Consider the following 18,977-nt stretch of genomic DNA (forward strand, 5'->3'; position numbering starts at 1 on the left):
ACACAAAGTAGTCCTGCACCCTGAGAACGCAAAGCTCGGGCCGGTACTTAAGGTTTAATTAAGTCAGCTAGGTAGGGACGTGCCAGTCCGTGAACAATTTTATAGACTATTAGCAGAACCTTACAATCTGATCTCACTTGGACAGGAAGCCAGTGAAGGGATGACAAAATGGGTGTAATGTGGTTGAACTTTCTGCTTTATGTCAAAAGTCTGGCTGCAGCATTTTGAACCAATTAGAGAGCCCTAATGCTGGACTGCGGTAAACCAGAAAATAGAACATTGCAGTAGTCTAATCTAGAAGAGATAAATGCATGGATCAGGGTCTCAGCATCAGCCATAGACAGGATGGGACAAATCTTCGCTATATTTTGCAGATGGAAGAAAGCAGTCCTCGTAATATTTCTAATATGGAGGTCAAAGGTCAATGTAGGATCAAAAATTACCCCAAGGTTCCTCACTTTGTCAGTGTGATGTATGACACACGAGCTTAGGCTGAGCGTTAACTGGTCAAATTGATGCCGATGTCTCACTGGACCAAGAACCATCATTTAGTCTTATCCGAGTTTAAAAGTAGGAAGTTTCTAGACATCCAACTTCTCACTGATGCAAGGCAATCTTCTAAGGATTTTATGTGAATGAGATTACCAGCAGTTATCGGCATGTATAACTGAGTATCATCAGCATAGCAGTGAAAGGTAATGTCAAAATGCCGCAATATTTGCCCAAGGGGTGCTATATAAAGGGGAAAAGGCAGGGGGCCTAAGACGGACCCCAGTGGAACACCAAATTTCATCAACAATGATTTTTGAGGATAGTGATTTTATGTTAATGAGACCCAGACTAAATACCTCAGTGGGGTTGACAGTTGAACGTAGGGGTCGTTCCAGAGTAGCATATATAAGATGCCTAGAACTAGGTTTAGGTTTGAGACACTCCACACATGTTGTAGGTAGCAGACACGAAATCTTTGATATTGTTGGAGCAACCTCCGGGCCATCCTCAATTTCAGCATCATCCAATGTAGTAATGGGCATTCTGGGAAGCGCAGGCAGCCACCAGGGGCATTATGGGAAAGCTGAAAAACCAAATGGTACATGTTTAACATATTTGTACGGTTAAATTCACAGTTCAGTTTCCTTCCACTTGTTACACATTTTTGCAATAAATAAAACATTACTCCATTGTTTTTCTTTTTACAGTTTTTTATTTTGTAATTTCACTGTTAATTTAAGACTTTTTTTTTTTTTTTTTTACAGTGCAGCTCTGAATTCATAGATGTAACAAAACACACCGGGAATCTGATCTGAGCATTAAGACCTAAATCGATTTCCAAAAAATCTAATTTTGAATTGCATTCCCAACCACCTACAACCACCAAGCTTGAAATGGATTTGGAAGAAAGGGATTTCATGCAGCTTGCAATGTGGAATTGGATTCAAATCAGATGGGCACATAAATAGGATTCTGCACAAGCAGCATCACCTAGGTCAGAGTGTCTGTTGTATTTTGATCAGCAGTTTGCTTTTTGCCCTCAACTAGCATGAAACCCCTTCTCTTCCCCAGCAGCAGAGCAGGTAGCTCAATGGGATAAGGAGTTCAGTTACCAAAATGTCGATCTGGGTTGGATTCCAAGGCATGCTTCATGTTTTGGATTGTATTGTTAAACATTTCACATGTATTTGTAACTTGTCAGTAATGACTTGGAAATTTTCTTTTGGAATGAAATTAGCTAAAGTGATACTGCTATTTAAATCTGGTGACAAACATGTCTTTTCAAATTATAGGCCATTCTCACTCTTACTGCAATTTTCAAAAATTTTGGAAACGGTATTTGTAAAGAGCTTAAATGATTTCATAACTAAACATCATATACTTAGTGAACAGCAATATGGTTTCAGAAAAAAATTGCACTACTTCACTGGCTGTAATTGACTTTGTTGAATGCAATTGAAAATAAGCAATATACTGTAGGGTTTTTTTTATTTACAGAAAGCATTTGATACTGTAGCTCATACTGTGCTATTGGATAAACTAGAGAGGTATGGTATCAGGGGATTGGCACACGATTAGATAGCTAGCTATTTATACAATAGGTACCAGTGTGTACATATTGTTGGGACAAACTCTGAATTCATGAGAATTACTTGGGAGGTGCCCCAGGGTTCAGTTATGGGGCAGTTGTTTCTTTTATATACGAGGTCTGTTAGAAAAGTATCAGACCTTTTTATTTTTTTGCTTGCATGAGCAAACTTTGAACCTTCATGCGCATGCGTGAACTTTTTCACGCCTGTCGATTGCATCATTTCCTGGTAAGCAGCCTTTGTGTGGGACGTGTGCAGCGCGCTCGGCGGATTTTCATTTCAAGGAAAAAGACGGAACAGCTGGAGCAGCACCGCCTCAGATTTTGCGAGAAACTGGGCGACAGCCAGGTGGAAACCATGCGGATGATTCAGACGGCTTTCAGTGACTTTTCAGTCGTGTGACTATCCGAGAAATTGTGGAAGAGGTGGGAATGTCACATGACCTGTGAGACTTCCAACACGGAGGTGCTTTTGCGCCACCGTCAGCAGCAGCATGAATTTCACCACCAATCTTTTCATGGCCAAATCTTCTGTCACAGTGGAATGTACCGAAAAAGTGCTGATATCCACCTCTTCTGCAATTTCTCGGATAGTGACAGGAAGGTCCCGCATCACCACAGCGTTCGCTTTGGAAATGATCTGGTCATTTCAGCATGTTGATGGCCGACCGGAGCGTGGCTCGCTCTCCACCATTGTGCGGCTGTCTTTAAACCGGTTGTACCGCTCCTTAATCTGTGTGATGCCCAAAGCATCGTCACCGCGTTTCTGCTTAAAACTGCACTCCAGTCATCTGTCTCAACGAAAGATATCTGAAGCTTTTGTACAACAATCATTTCCACATAAATTCAGCATTATTTCATAATAAAAGACACAGGAAGCGATCAGAGCACAGCAGCTGCTGCTGTATTGACTGCGCTGCCGTCATTTAAAGTATCAGTAGCGACTCACCGGTTATCGCCTCATTTCTGCTTAAAACGGCCTTGTTTCTGCTTAAAACTTAAGGCCCAGTCACACGACACTTAACGAAGGGTGACGAAGACCTGACGAAACAAGAAATCTGGACCTTCGTTGACTGTCATTGGCATCGTTTAACCTTCGCGCAGCCTCGTTCCTGCAGCGGGCGCTTGATTTAAGAGTTTTTACTGTGTCATCTGATGGTTAATAATCACATTATCCCCTTTGATCGCTTTGGGTGTAGAGACTGTCTTAGACAGACGAGCTGCTGTGGTCCCAAATGACACCTTTTTAAGGGGGGGGGGGTCTGATTTTTTTGGGGGGGGGGGGGTAATCTGTGCTAGACTGGCATCCCTTTGTGGGAGTCATACTACAATATCCGAAGATAAACATCAGCATCAACAGGCCTCCGGGGCTTTAGAGAACTTCCTCAGACACAGAGACCACACATTGTACACTGTTTGATATTTTTAACGACGTTACATGTGTGCATAGACTCGATCGCTTTTGGGCAGGAGCCACTATTGTGTATCCTCTGTGTTTTACCCATGTGTTAAGCATACAGTGTAATCCAGACATTGATGTCTCTGAGTGTTTCCAGACTGGCTTTACTGGCTCTGTCTATCAGCCATGTGTGATTACTGTTGAAACCTATTGGCACATGTCAGATGGTGCAGAATCTTGTATTAGTTGAAATTTTGTTCCTTTTGTGTTTCTTTGGATGTTTGTACCTTTTATTACATATAGTTCCTGTGATAATCACACATAAGTGTTAGAGTATATTTGTCTGTATTTGACTCCTATCCAGTTTTTTTGTTTGTTTTAAACTACATGAAACTTAAACATTCACAGTTGTGCACTTCTGTTGTGCTCCCTCACCCCCCACCCCCAAACTGTAATTGTTGATATGCATAGATTTGAGTAGTATTTGGGTTGTAGTTTTGCTTACATTGCTTTTGAGTGTACTTGTTAACTTGATTCCAAAATCAGCAAGGTATCAAGTTTCTTTGTGTGTTGTTAATGGCTACATTTCACCAAAGCAGATATTACCTGCTGGTGTCTTGTAGCGGATCCCAGAGATGGAAGTGGAAAATTGAGCAACTAAAAGCGCTTGAAAGAGATAAAAGATGGGCTGAAAGGATGATAGAGGAAGATGTCAACTCTTATTGTGACGGTGTGCCTGTTCCGAGACTAGACGCCAGGTCAGTCTGCAAGCACGCACATAAACACAGGTAGTAACGCGCACAGAATGTGGTCATGCTTGAGGTAGATGTAACTCTACACCTGCAAACGAGGGTGTGTGTGTGTGTCTATAAAAGCCTGGGATAAGGAGGTAGTCATGAGGACAGAAAGAAGGCCTCGGTGTCTGAGTTTGGTCTTGTTAATAAATCAGTACAATCATTTTAGAGCAACTGTAGAGGTGTTGAATTGTGATACAGCACACAAAGGCATGTACAGTGTTTTGTAAAAGTTTTGGCACCCCTGATGATTTCCATGATTTTCCTTTATAAATCACTGGTTGTTTGGATCAGCAATTTCAATTAAATATATCATATAACAGACAAACACAGTGATATTTGAGAAGTGAAATGAATTTTATAGGATTTACAGAAAGTGTGCAATAATTCTTTAAACAAAATTAGGCAGGTGCATAAATTTGGGCACCCCAACAGAAAAAAATACATCAATATTTAGTAGATCCTCCTTTTACCGAAATAACAGCCTTTAAACGCTTCCTATAGCTTCCAATGAGTCTGGTTTCTGGTTGAAGGTATTTTGGACCATTCCTCTTTACAAAACATCTCCAGTTCAGTCAGGTTTGTTGGTTTTTGAGCTTGGACAGCCCACTTAAAATCACACCACAGATTTTCAGTAATATTCAGGTCTGGGGACTGAGATGGCCATTCCAGAACATTATACTTGTTCCTCTGCATGAGTGCCTTATTAGATTTTGAGCAGTGTTTAGAGTCATTGTCTTGTTGAAAATCCAGCCCCGGCGGAACTTCAACTTTGTCACTGATTCATGAACATTGTTCTCAAGAATCTGCTGATATTGACTGGAATCCATGTAACCCTCAACTTTAGCAAGATTCCCAGTACCTGCACTGGCTACACAGCCACACAGCATGATGGAACCACCTCCAAATTTTACTGTAGGTGCCAAGCATTTTCTTGGAATGCTGTTCTTTTTCAGTCGTGCATACCGCCCCTTATGTCCAAATAACTCAATTTTAGTTTCATCAGTCCACAGCACCTTATTCCAAAATGAAGCTGGCTTGTCCAAATGTGCTTTAGCATACCTCAAGCGACTGTTTGTGGTGTGTACACAGAAAAGGCTTCCTCTGCATTACAGCATCATACAGCATTTCTTTGTGCAAAGTACGCTGTATAGTTGAACGATGCACAGAGACACTGTCTGCAGCAAGATCATGTTGTAGGTCTTTGGAGCAGGTCTGTGGGTTGACTGACTGTTCTCACCATCCTTCACTTCAGCTTATCTGAGATTTTTCTCGGCCTGCCACTTTGGGCCTTAACTAGTACTGTGCCTGCGGTCTTCTATTTCCTCACTATGTCCCGCACAGTGGAAACTGACAGCTGAAATCTCTGAGATAGCTTTTTGTGTCCTTCCCCTAAACCATGATGTTGAACAATATTTGTTTTCAGCTCATTTGAGAGTTGTTTAGAGGCTCCCATGTTGCCACTCATTAGAAGAGATGCAAAGAGGAGAAACATTTGCAAATGGCCACCTTAAGTACCCTTTCTCGTGATTGTATTCACCTGTGTAAGGAGGCCAAGGGTCAATGAGCTTACCAAACCAATTTTGTGTTCCCATAATTAGTGCTAAATGTATTCAGATCAATAAAATGAAAAGGGTGCCCAAATTTATGCACCTGCCTAATTTTGTTTAAATAATTATTGCACATTTTCTGTAAATACTAGAAACTTTATTTCACTTCTCAAATATTAATGTTTGTCTGCTATATGATAAATTTAACTGAAATTGCTGATCCAAACAGCCCATGATTTATAAAGGAAAATCATGGAAATCATCAGGGGTGCACTACCTTTTACATACAACTGTGTGTGTGTGTATATATAATATATATACGTCCTTTAAATTTAATTTTTGTAGTCAGTGCGTTTAGTTTTTGTAAATTTATTTGGTTAAAGTTTGTTTTTAGGCCTGTTTTTTGTGTTGGGGCTTTGCCGCGTACTGATTACATGATTAGAATCCGGTGCGCACCTGGTAATTGCACATTCATTTGTTTGTTTGTGGAGACATGCGAGAGGTCCCGGGTTCAAATCCCGGACGAGCCCCCACTCTTGTCACATGCCCATGGCTTAAAGGACAGTGACAAGGAGGAGATACAAACGAGAGGATTAGAAAAATATAAGTATTTATTGACAATAGTTTAAGTCAATAAGTTAAAAGGTGCAAAAATGTGCAGCTGTGCAAAAAGGCGTTCTGTTACCGGTCGGCGCAGCGAGACGTCCCAGACAGAGGGAGAGAACAAAATTAATTAGTTGGGCCCACTTAAATAAGAGACAGGGACACTAGGCCCAGGTGCCCCTGATTATGGGCCCTCAAACATCTAAACTGTATGTATGTGTGTATTTCAGTTTCAATTATAAATTGATTTAAGTATTTATGTCTTATCCAAGCAGACACGCAATGCAAAGAACCTCCTTAAAGGCATAAAAACAGGTGTATATCTACGCTAGCATGTTGCCCGTGGGGGTCCACGGGCTCTAGATTGGGTAATGTTTATAAAATAGGTAGCTGACATTTTTCAAGGGTGGTAATAAATTGTGCAAAGTTTCTATTATGAGTTGGAATGGCATGCGAGTCCAGAATGGCTTTAGAACCTTAGATCTCAACAGTTTTTAGAAGAGGAGCTCAACTCTTTTATTTCCTATTAATTATGTAATTTTTTTTTAATGTTAATGTACTTTCTTAATGTATATATCAATTTAGGTTATCATATACACACTATTATTATTATTATTTTATTTTTACTCTTATTTTTTCATTTGATTTTTAAATGGACCACAATGGAAATAACTGTCATCCATGTATTTTTAACGTATTTACAATTATATTATACACTTGCATTGAACTTACTAAATAAGATGATTTACCACCCCCTGCTGGAATGGTGTGTTACTCCAGAATGTAATTAACATTAGTTAGCTAATATCGCTAGTTTTGTAAAAATATTAGTCCTATCAACTTGGCATTTTGGTGCTGTTCATCCTTGACCCAAAATACATAAGCATACCAAACGGCAAATGTCCGCTGTTACCAGTGTTGCCACAGTTACTTTGAAAAAGTAATCCAATTACTGATTACTCCTTGAAAAAGTAACTTAGTTACTTTACTGATTACTCAGTTGGAAAAGTAACTAAGTTAGATTACTAATTACTTTTTTAGTTACTTTCCCCAGCTGCCGACAACAACCCCCTGCCATCTCATGACAATAATACTTGTTTTGCCAAAACTCACTTTATAGTCACCCTTTCTTGACTTCAATCAAAATAAATACTTGTTTTATGAAAAGTAAAATAAAGACCTCTTTCTTGACCTCATATTTAACTGTTGACAGCACTGTAACAGTAAAACTTGAAATTTCTAACCTACATTGTTTATAAATGTATCTATTAAATTTTTTCTAACATTTAAATTCTCTCTAAACATTTTACTTGTCGAAATTATTATTTTAAGTAGTAGTAGTAGTTGTAGTAAAAAAAAAAAACGGCTTCAAAACTGGACCTTTAATCTAGGGGTGTTGTAGGGGGGGCACATCCCTGCCCCACGACCCCATTCCTTCTGGATTCACCCCTGCCTTGGCGTTTGGGCACAAAGAATGGATAACATTTATTTACGCAGGAAACATGACCAGATTTACAGGTAAAAAAGTTTTGTTTTCACATCATGTGGTCCTCAGAAAGAGAGTTTAGGTGTATTTGAGTGGAAAATAATGTTAGTCGTTTACGTGCCTGACGCGTGGCAGAGGACCAGCTGTTTTTAGCAGCAGATACGGAGCGGCTCAGAGAAAAAAAAAAAACATAAAAATGTCTTTGTAAAGCTCAGTGCATTTGTGCTGTTGTCACTGCTTTAAGAGGTGAGGACAAGTCGTAGCTGCTGCCCGGGAGCTGCTGCAAGAAACCGTGGATGAAAAGCTCGCAGCTCACTTAAAGTGGGAAGGTCAGTCTTCCTGCCACGGACCACGTTTATTGCTGCTATCGACCCACAATGCAAAAATAATAGTAACGCACAGTGACTTGGAGAAGTAACTTTAATCTGATTACTGATTTGGAAAGATTAACGTGTTAGATTACTCGTTACTAAAAAAAAAAAAAAGTGGTCAGATGAGAGTAACGCGTTACTGGCATCACTGGCTGTTACACATACACAGAATCTTTTGTTTCTTCTGCATTCTGCTGCAAGCAGGTGCTTTTAGTTTTTACACTAAGCTGTACTCTTTTTACTCATGGTAACAACATCACACATAACTGACTAAACCACTTGAACTACAAAAACACAAATCAATAATACTAACAATGCAGTTAAATTAACATGAACCACATAACACTTTCCGTTTTCTCAGCGCTCATCCTTGACCCAAAATACATAAGTATATCAAACGGCAAATATCAGCTCTCCCCAGTTTTGGCGTGATCGAAGCTGCACACAGACGCAGAGGTTACTTGGCTATAATAAGTTATGATGTAACCTACACACTGCATCAGACAGTCATATTGTTGCCTTTACAAAAAATTTATGTCAGTGTTGCAAGGTAATAGGAAAAATGCCGCTGTGTAATTTTAGGTGTGTGTGTGTGTTTGCATTTCAATTTTGTTTCAATATAAATGCTTCTGAAGTTGTTAAAGCACTGCTAATGGAACTGCATGTGGCAGTTATGATTGTACGACATTTCACAAAGTACAGGGCTATTTTAAGAACATTTATTGTACAAATCTGCAATAAATAAATAAAACACCATTTTCTCAAATAACATCCTTCTTTGAAAAACACTTCCATGAAAATAAATCAATAAATAAAGCTGCACAAAGTGAAAACAAAAACTGACTTAATTTTCTTACCATCTCTGCTTGATAATTTATGTTTGTGGTGCCACAAACATAAATTTTGTCTGTCTTGCTGTATGGTTGTGAGATGTGGATGCTAACCAGTGACCTAAGGAAATGACTGGATGTCTTTGGTACTAGGTGTCTTTGAAGGATCCTTGGGTACTGCTGGAATGGCTTTGTATCAAATTATTTATTAATTACTAAGAGAGACTAAAATGAGGAGTGTCACTTGTATTGCGAGGGTGTGTCGGCTTCATCATTTTGGCCACGTGACCCATTTCTGTGTGCATGATCCAGCATGCAGGTTCTTAAGTGTTGAGGACCCTAGTAGCTGGTGAAGACCAAGGTGACACCCACGCTTCTCCTGGCTGTGGCAGATAGATGGTTATTGTAGAGGTATGGGAGTGGACCGATTGTCTGTCTGAGGGGCATGCCATACAGCAAATAAGGTGGTTTGTGTGGTGGTGTGGATGCGGCAAAGCACATCATCGGCACATGCTCCCAGACTTGACTGTAGAGTCAACCTTTTGCAGTCCTCGTACTCCACAGCGTGTTTTGATTTGTGGTGGTGAAAAGATTGCAACCACTGTTGCCTGACAGTGATTGAAATGTTTTTGCAGTTATCATTTTCTGATCACTGACTTCTTAAATCCATACCATGTCCATACAGTGGATGTTCTACAGGTGATTTGTTGTGCAAACTGCTTTCTGTTATTGTTTATATTATTGCAAAACACTGGCACAAGCTGATGCCATGGAAGCCTGCTCTGCTAGATAGGTGGTCTAGTCAAAATCTGTATTGTACAGCAAATTTATACTGGCCATGACTATGTACCATTCATACAGTCACCCCTACTTGGTATTTTGCATTATTTGTTAAATCGTTTCTCCTTTGTGTGTGTTTTGTTCAGGTATTGGACCACTACGAAAAGGAAGGTTGCCAGTTTTTGTTCAAAGTTTTTAATTCTTCTCACTCATTCCTGGAAGACTTGACAGGGCTGACACTTCTTCACCAAGAAACGCAGGCTGCTGAGGTAAAACACACCCATTCTCACACCACCTTTTCCAGCCTGTCAAAAAAAAAAAATATATATATATATACTCAACAAAAATATAAACGCAACACTTTTGGTTTTGCTCCCATTTTGTATGAGATGAACTCAAAGATCTAAAACTTTTTCCACATACACAATATCACCATTTCCCTCAAATATTGTTCACAAACCAGTCTAAATCTGTGATAGTGAGCACTTCTCCTTTGCTGAGATAATCCATCCCACCTCACAGGTGTGCCATACCAAGATGCTAATTAGACACCATGATTAGTGCACAGGTGTGCCTTAGACTGCCCACAATAAAAGGCCACTCTGAAAGGTGCAGTTTTATCACATAGCACAATGCCACAGATGTCGCAAGATTTGAGGGAGCGTGCAATTGGCATGCTGACAGCAGGAATGTCAACCAGAGCTGTTGCTCGTGTATTGAATGTTCATTTCTCTACCATAAGCCGTCTCCAAAGGCGTTTCAGAGAATTTGGCAGTACATCCAACCAGCCTCACAACCGCAGACCACGTGTAACCACACCAGCCCAGGACCTCTCACTAATCATGGTGTCTAATCAGCATCTTGATATGGCACACCTGTGAGGTGGGATGGATTATCTCAGCAAAGGAGAAGTGCTCACTATCACAGATTTAGACTGGTTTGTGAACAATATTTGAGGGAAATGGTGATATTGTGTATGTGGAAAAAGTTTTAGATCTTTGAGTTCATCTCATACAAAATGGGAGCAAAACCAAAAGTGTTGCGTTTATATTTTTGTTGAGTGTGTGTGTGTGTGTGTATATGTATATATATATATATATATATATATATATATAATTTTTGGAATCTGTGTTATTTATTTGCATATTCTTGGAAATGGCAGGCTTGCAGAAAATACAGCTGTCATAGCTAAGGCTCAGAGGGAAACTGGCAGACCCTGCAGATGTGATGTGGGTGTACCTGTCTATGTGCCCCATGCACAGATAGATGTAGGGCTTTGGTGCATTACCACTAGTTTCTCTTCAAGGGAAAAGCTTGAATACAAGCAGGATATTTGTTTGGACTGGCATTTGCCCACAGTTATGGCTCTGATGCCAGAATCCCAGATAAGGGAGGCTTGCATTGTCGGGTCAGGTTTAGTCTAAGATCAAGAGTTTGTGTGGTCGGTTGCTGCATCCAACACTCTTCGGAACTGCCCTGATTAATGATTGGAAACCCCCCAGGCAGATCAGCGGTCCATCAAAAGCGGATATCTACATATCTGTTGAAGCCAGGTATTATGTAGGATTCTTCTTGACTTTGTGGACATGCCGGGGTCCTCAGCACTGAGGTACAGTACCTGCATGCTGGGTCATGTTCAAGAAAACAAGCTGCATGGCAACAAAGATTTGTGAGGTGCACTCTGGTTCGACTCTTTTTAGCCCTCACCGGCTGCATCTCATGAAGACTTGCGGCCAGCCTTCATTTATGCACTGTCTGGGTTAAACTTATCCCCAGTGAACAAAAACCTGTATATTTACCTTATAGTGGGAATAATGGAATTTGTGTGTTTGTGGCAGGATGAGGGACGTGGCATCACGATGGTGGCTCCACATCATGAGGTCTCTCTGCCACTCACGATGGATGATGGACGTGTCTACTCTCCATCTAACCTGACTAAGCTTGCCCAAGGGTGCCTCAGACAATTTTTGCGTAGCACCTACACTGAGTGCATGGCCAGGCTTTCTTGGACTAATCAAAACAGTGTGCTGTGGACAGTATACTGTTAGACCTAATATGACAAAAAATATGTCTGCAATATGGTGCATAATGACAACATTTTAAGATGCCCTCTGTGATCAACAGCCCAAAATCTTTAAATTACAGATCTTACACTTGTTTATGTACTCAGCGTGGATTTGTTGGTGTTTATTTCAGGGTTCCTCAGGCTGTAGCCTCCTGGGGAAATTACAGATAGAGTGACCAGTCCAGCCTCATGCTTTTTCTTTTTTTGTGTGTGTGTGCTTTTTTAAATTTTACTGTTCCTAGCTGTAACACCCATAGCCACATCCCCCTTCACGCGTCACCCCACATTTTGTGCTCCCATCACAAAAATGCGGCTTCTTTCATGACGGTATCGCAAACCATAGATTAATTTACTTTTCGTGATGCCATCATGAAATGGAGTGACAGATCACAGCAAACGACACTGACATTAGTTCAAATTGTCTTCAATGTTTGTGGCCAAAATGTGTGACCATAAAATTTTACTTTCTAGGATGACATAATATGACCTTTTTATAATGGCATCTTTATTTTCCATTTGTTGATTTCAGTATTTGTGATGCAAACATCATTGTATAATTTGTTTACCACAGTAACACAATGTTGTCTGCAGAGGAACATTTTGTTGCAAATATCACAGATTTTTAGTTGGAATATGGGTAGTTTTCCTTGAGCCTCCCTTGTGATATGAGCAAGAGGCGGGAGAGGGATTAGGAGTGTGTATTACGTGTGCGGTGGGGGTTGGGTCTGGTACTGTTGAACTGTGGGAAAATCCCATTGATTTTCCTCCACAACTCCTACTCGTAACACACAGATGGAGGAGGGGGGGCAGGGATAGGAAAAGGAAGAGAGAGGGCAGGGAGGAAAAGGGAGTGTAGATAAGAAACAAAAGCAGGAGAGAAGATGAGAAGAATGGTTGAAAGCAAGAAAAGGACAGCAGATATTAAAGTGTGAGAAAATAGCCGATGAAGAATGTGTAATTTCAGATTTTCTCTTAACTTTCATCTCCTTTCATCCTTTTTGAAATCTTCTTTTTTTTCTCACTTCTCTTCATCTGTAACTCTGTCTGATTCCCAGTATTTTTTACTACTTCTTCTTCTTCTTCCTTACCTTTTTTCTTCACCTCCGCCTCTCTTGTGAGGAGTGTTGAAGAGTCTGGCGTAGCTTCCCTTCCCCTCAATCAGAAGATGGAGAGATTGTTTTGATTGCTCAGCTCACCAGCGCCAGAAGTCTTAGTGCCTGTTTCCTGAACACAGATTAGCTCTTCTAAAAACTTCTAGAGGGCGTCCCTTCAAATCCACCTCCCACCCCGCCAAGCTCCTCAATTCCAGGAAGACACAGAAGTTCTTCTGTTGCTCCTGAAAGCATATTATTACTTATTTTTTTGTGGGAGCCCACTAGAAAAAGGCCTGTAACTCATTTTAGGTTCTGACTCACATTTTAAACCACTCTGGCTTGAAATAATAATGGATGTAAGTTGGGGTTGGGGGGGGTGTTGCTGTGGAGCATTGCTCCTATGTGTATTTACATTTTGGGTCTGTATACAAATGTGATTTGTTGTTGTTTAGGTTTGTAAGCTCTGTTGACTGTATAGTAAGTCAGTCTAGTGAAGGTTTGGACTAGAACTGGGTATCAATTCAGATTTCAAGAATCGATTAGATTCCGATTCTTAAATTCAGAATCAATGATTTCAGTCCGATCCATTATTGATTTGGGCTAGTGTTATTAAAACCGTTTTTGAGCTGTTACCTAATTGTCTAGTTATGCAACCATAATACTTGTATTATATTGACATTTGATAGCAAATTAATGAAGTATTGGTAGTTAATAATGATGGCTATAAGACTGATGGCACGGACAAATCCCCCTCCCATACTGATAGAGTATTTTTATTTTACAAACATACTGAAGGGCAGAATTACTGAACAGATCCAGGGCAGTCAAAAGAGGGCACCAGAGGCACCTGGTTCATTGGCCCTGACACAGGTACATTTCTACATCCTTTCATGTTTTGGCCTGATGCCCTGTTTCTTTTGGCTCTAAAGTAAAGCTGTAAAAAAAACTATGGCTTTACTTCACAAAATTTGGTGCTCAAAATGGATGCAACAGTGTTTCAAAGAGTTATAACTTTAAAAAAAAATTTCGGGGGCAAATGGTCCCGGTCTTCCCTACAAATACTCGCGTCTGCAGCGCTGGCTGTGCGGCACGCTGCAGGAGAACTTCTCCCGCACCTGTGCAGACTGACTTTTCAGTCAGTCTTTTCCCACAGCTGCACAGCAAGTGCTGGTGGAAAAGACTGACTGAAAAGTCAGTCCACACCAGAGAACCTTCGTGCGTGGTCCCACATAAAAGGCACATTATGAGGAGCGAAAGGAAAAAAACACTACTGTGTGAATTAAACAGCAGATGATTTGCGTTTCTTGCCCGCAACAGATAAGAGTCCCAGTCGTCATGATTGACATCTTTAAATAGCTTTGACAGAGGTTGATGAATAAATTGTGGACCTGCTTCTAAATCAGAACCAGCAGGTCCACGATGTAGAGAAATGATCATTTTCACACCCTCAGAATCAGTGTAGTGGCCCAACTGCAGCGTCATGTTTTTCAGGGACGCTGTTCCAACGCTGGCAAAAAGTGCATATATATATATATATATATATGTATATATATATATATAATGAATTGATCTTTGGATGATGTGCATGCACGCTGTGCAGCTGAAGAGAGGCATGGTTCCCACCTGGCAGCAGATGTTTTTTTTTGTTGGTTTTTTTTTTAGATTTTATTGATAACAACACTCATAATTAATCGTGCACAAAGCTGAACCTGAAGCAGAGATGGTTATTGATAGGCAGCGTTTATTATGACTCATGGCAGTTCAGGTGCACATCAACCTTCTTGGAGCCGCAGACTTTACCGTGACTCCATCAAAATGAACAGTTTTCACTTAAAACGAGTCATCATAACACGACATCACACTTATGCCAACTTTGGAATTAATTTGTGCGTCCGTTCTTAATGTTATCAGCTACATTCCATTGAAGCATGCACTGTGACACTTCTAGTTGCGACGTCACTTGTCGAAAACACCAGAGTACTCACAAGTATTTTGTTTTCGGATATCTCCGTAGCTGTTTGTTGCGAATGGCGTATACTTTGAAACTGGTCATGGAAGTGCACAAAGTAATCCTGGTGGATCATCGGATGACCACTAACAGCCTAAATCTAAATTATGATTTTGGTGAGACATGTCCTTTAAAATCGGCGAATCAATCTTTTTAACCCAGCACTAGTTTGGACTGATCTAAAATGCAGTAGTTGCAGCATTTGACAGGACACCAATCCATCGCAGGGCCACATATAGACAGACAAACGCATGCACACCCACAGTCACAATTTAAAGATTCCAATTTGCCTAACGTTCACGTCTTTGGAACTGGGAGTAGAACATGCAAACTCCACACAGAAAGACCCAGGCAGGAAGCGATCCCATGACCTTTTACTGTGGGGCAACAGTGTTAACCACTGAGTCAGTGTGCTGCCCTTATATGTGTGTATATCAGCCCAGTCTCGTTTTTTTTTTTTTTTTTTTTTTTTTTTTTTTGACCTCCAGTCACGAAATGATTACAATTTTCGTGACAGGTTTTTTTTTTAACTCGCTATTACTAACTGTACTCCTACACCCAACCCTAACCATAACCTAACCCTACTCCTTCCCCTAACCATAAACACCACCCCCCTCCCCCCGCTGAACTTTAAATTATGTGCAGCCATCACCAAATGAATTAGAACGAATTCGTGCTCCCATGACGAATATTTTGCACTTTTTGTGACAGTATGACGAACCAATAGATTAATGTATATTTCGTGCTGCTGAATCACGACAATCTGTGAGACTGGGTTGTGTGTATATCTGTATATATAATGGCTGTGAAAACAATGTGTGAACTTAGATAAATTAACTATACAACCTATAACATGTAAAACAGTAAATGAATAAAAATTTAATTCTCAATCACACTTCCTGTTTCCCTTTGATCTGATCATTATTCTTGCATTCTATGGTAGTTTTGTAAACATCACTAGCAGGTCAGAAATATTTTTTTTAGTAGTACCAACGAAAAATGATGTCAAATATGTATTAATTTATTAATCAATAATTATTTCAGCACAGCTACAGTGCTCAGATCAGCTCTTATGGTTGTTCTAAAATGTGAGGAATAAAGAGGACCTTTGCACAAAAATGCTTGATTAGTCCTTAAAGACTGTTAATTCAACACAGCTGTGGGTAAGGAAGTCCCTTCGGCTGCTCCCTTGTTTGCACTCGGGTTAGGGTTAGAAATGTGACAGGGGTGGGATTTGAATCCGGGGCCTTCTGAACTGAAACCAAGCGCATTAACCACCTGTGGGTCTGTTAAACATATAAAACTGTACAAAATTGTTTGATTCATGTAGTTTTTCAAGCAGGTTTTAATGGTCAAGAAGCAAAATGAGAGTGGTCATGATGAAGTGATGACATGATGCAATGTCACGTTGGAGAATCTTTCTATCTGCTCCCCCCCCCCCCCCCCCCCCCCCCCCCCCCCCCACACACACACACACACACACACTCTCACTCACTCAGGTCATGGGTCAGGAGATCACTTATAATATGAAAATATTTTGTGTTTTTGTGTTGTTTGTTTTCTTTCTTCCCATGTGCGTGTGTAACCATGCTAAAGTATAATGTACGTCAGCAGATAGCAACAATATGTACTTAGGGGCTATTTTGGGCCAGTTTGTAATATGAGAACTGCTTTTTATGTGGTCAGCGTAGGGTTTTGGGGCAGTTCAGGTTCTCTCTCTCTCTCTCTGTGTGTGTGTGTGTGTGTGTGTGTGTGTGTGTGTGTGTGTGTGTGTGTGTGTGTGTGTGTGTGTGTGTGTGCGCACATTAGTGGGAATGTCGTCACTTTGTTAGAAATGTGTCAAGGTGGAAATGCACTGTGACTCTGGCATCTTCAAAAATTTGTTGCATGTATTTAAAACATGTGCTTTGCTGTTCAACACATTGTAGCATTTCTCTCATGAGATCACATAAATTAAGCACGCAAACTGTCTTTGGGTTTGCAACTTAATCTCTCAGTTCTCTTAACTGCTTGGTCTGCTAACAATCAAATTTTAATTCAAGCCAAACACTGGTCTATCTGATTTTATTTATTTATTTTTAACTAGCACGTCTTCAAATAAAGGGAATCAATCAATAAAATGAGTTCCTTTTTTGATTGTGCAGACTAAACACCTGCAGACGATTTTGGAACATTGTAGGTAATTGTCCATTCCTGCTGTTTTAAGCACTGTAATAAAATTCTTTAAAGGGGTTTTACTATGCATCTTTTCAGCGAGCTAATATAGATTACAAAATATATTAAAAGCAGATTGTAAAAGTTTTTAAAATGTTCCTTGAAGCAGGAGAATGACTTAGAATCTTTTGGGGGGCGTTTAATGTAAGAGCTCAGCCGTACATAACTGCAGTTGTTAGATGTAAAACAATTTTGCATAATTTAACCTTTAGAGAAACACTTTATGATGATAAAATTCTTTGGCTTTTCCTGTTATTTATAATAATACATGTGCAAGACTCTCAGCATTCAGTTTTGAGCAGAGAGAGTAACGGCGCAGTTTCAAATCTATATCAGTGCTGTTGGGCTGAAAATTCTTTGCATTAATAATGTGAAAAGTTTCCCTTTAAGTCATCATACTATAAGTAAAACCTGCTTGATACCTCGGGGACAAGCACAGTGATAAATACGTATCTTTTATTTATATTGTACAGAAATGTGCATTTCTTATCAATTACTGCAGAAACCAAAGAAGTCACACCAGGTTTTTTTTTTTTTTTTTACAAATCGATGATGTTGATTTATTGTAGAGTGATAGCAGAGCAGAGTAATAAGTAGTAATCATTGTTCTCTACCCCCCCCCCCTCAAAAAAAAAAAAAAAAAGCAGAAAAAGCTGAAAAGCAGCTGAAATTTTCTGGTCAATTGGTCTGGTCAATCACTATTGATACATAGACTTCTACATTGGTGCAGTTTCATTTACAAATTAATCTTTTGACTGTTGCTCTCATGTATCTCCTCCTACATGTCCCAAAGACAGTGTAGTCATAGCCTGCTCTCCCAGGGCTTTATTACTTTCGGTGTTCCTTCATTATGTACAGAGTTTGGCAAAAGGGCTTCTTCCTTACTAAACCACTCAAACACTGTACAACAGGATCTGATGTTGTTCAGTTTGATTTTAATGGGGAATTTCAAACTTATTTTAAGAGCACTTGAAAAATCCCAGGAAACTTGTTCCTGTTTTTAGTATTTTAATCTACTTCCGTTTAGCCCTTTGATTTTTACTGAGTTGCACCGATACTGTATATTATATCTATGTCTGTCTGTAGCTAATAATTGTTTATGTTTGACTGAAGCAGGTCTCTCTTGAGAACGAGACTTTGTGTCTCAATGAGACTACCTGTATAAATAGGGGATATATATATATATATTAAGTCCTTCAGGTTACAAAGTGCATAATTGCCTGTGAGGGTTTTTGCGGTGCTTTTCCAGCAAAACACTTTGGGGCTTTGCCTTTAAAATGTCATAAAATGACAGAACACAGTGATTTTTATTCAGTATATTTTCTTTGTGTGCGTGCGTGTGTGTATGTCTTTCTTTTAGCATGTCAGAGGCAGTTATTGTGTTTTATCAATTTGGCCTTCCTGAACTTGGCAGAGGGCTGTGACACACACACACACACACACACACACACACACACACACACACACACACACACACACACACACACACACACACACACACACACACACACACACACACACACACACACAAAATCACAGAATATGGAAGGAAATGAGTACCATACTTCTTGCCTGACTGTGACCTGGCTTGGTAGATTCAGAGTGAGTGTGTGTGTGTGTGTGTGTGTGTGTGTGTGTGTGTGTGTGTGTGTGTGTGTGTGTGTGGTGTGTGCGCAACAGATCAATAGGACTATAACGTAATA

At 40.0% G+C, this 18,977-nt stretch overlaps 1 protein-coding gene across 2 annotated transcripts in view; it reads left to right on the plus strand.

The window, feature by feature from the left end:
• Positions 1–18,977, plus strand: part of atg7 (ATG7 autophagy related 7 homolog (S. cerevisiae)) — a 192,438-nt gene that overhangs the window by 116,468 nt on the left and 56,993 nt on the right. For both annotated transcript variants that reach the window (XM_034166198.1, XM_034166197.1), the window contains exon 18: positions 10,040–10,162. In XM_034166198.1, coding sequence (XP_034022089.1) covers positions 10,040–10,162 — 123 coding nt within the window. The remainder of the gene's footprint in view (positions 1–10,039; positions 10,163–18,977) is intronic.

The sequence above is a fragment of the Thalassophryne amazonica genome, chromosome 3, assembly GCF_902500255.1.
Source record: "Thalassophryne amazonica chromosome 3, fThaAma1.1, whole genome shotgun sequence".
NCBI lineage: Eukaryota > Metazoa > Chordata > Actinopteri > Batrachoidiformes > Batrachoididae > Thalassophryne > Thalassophryne amazonica.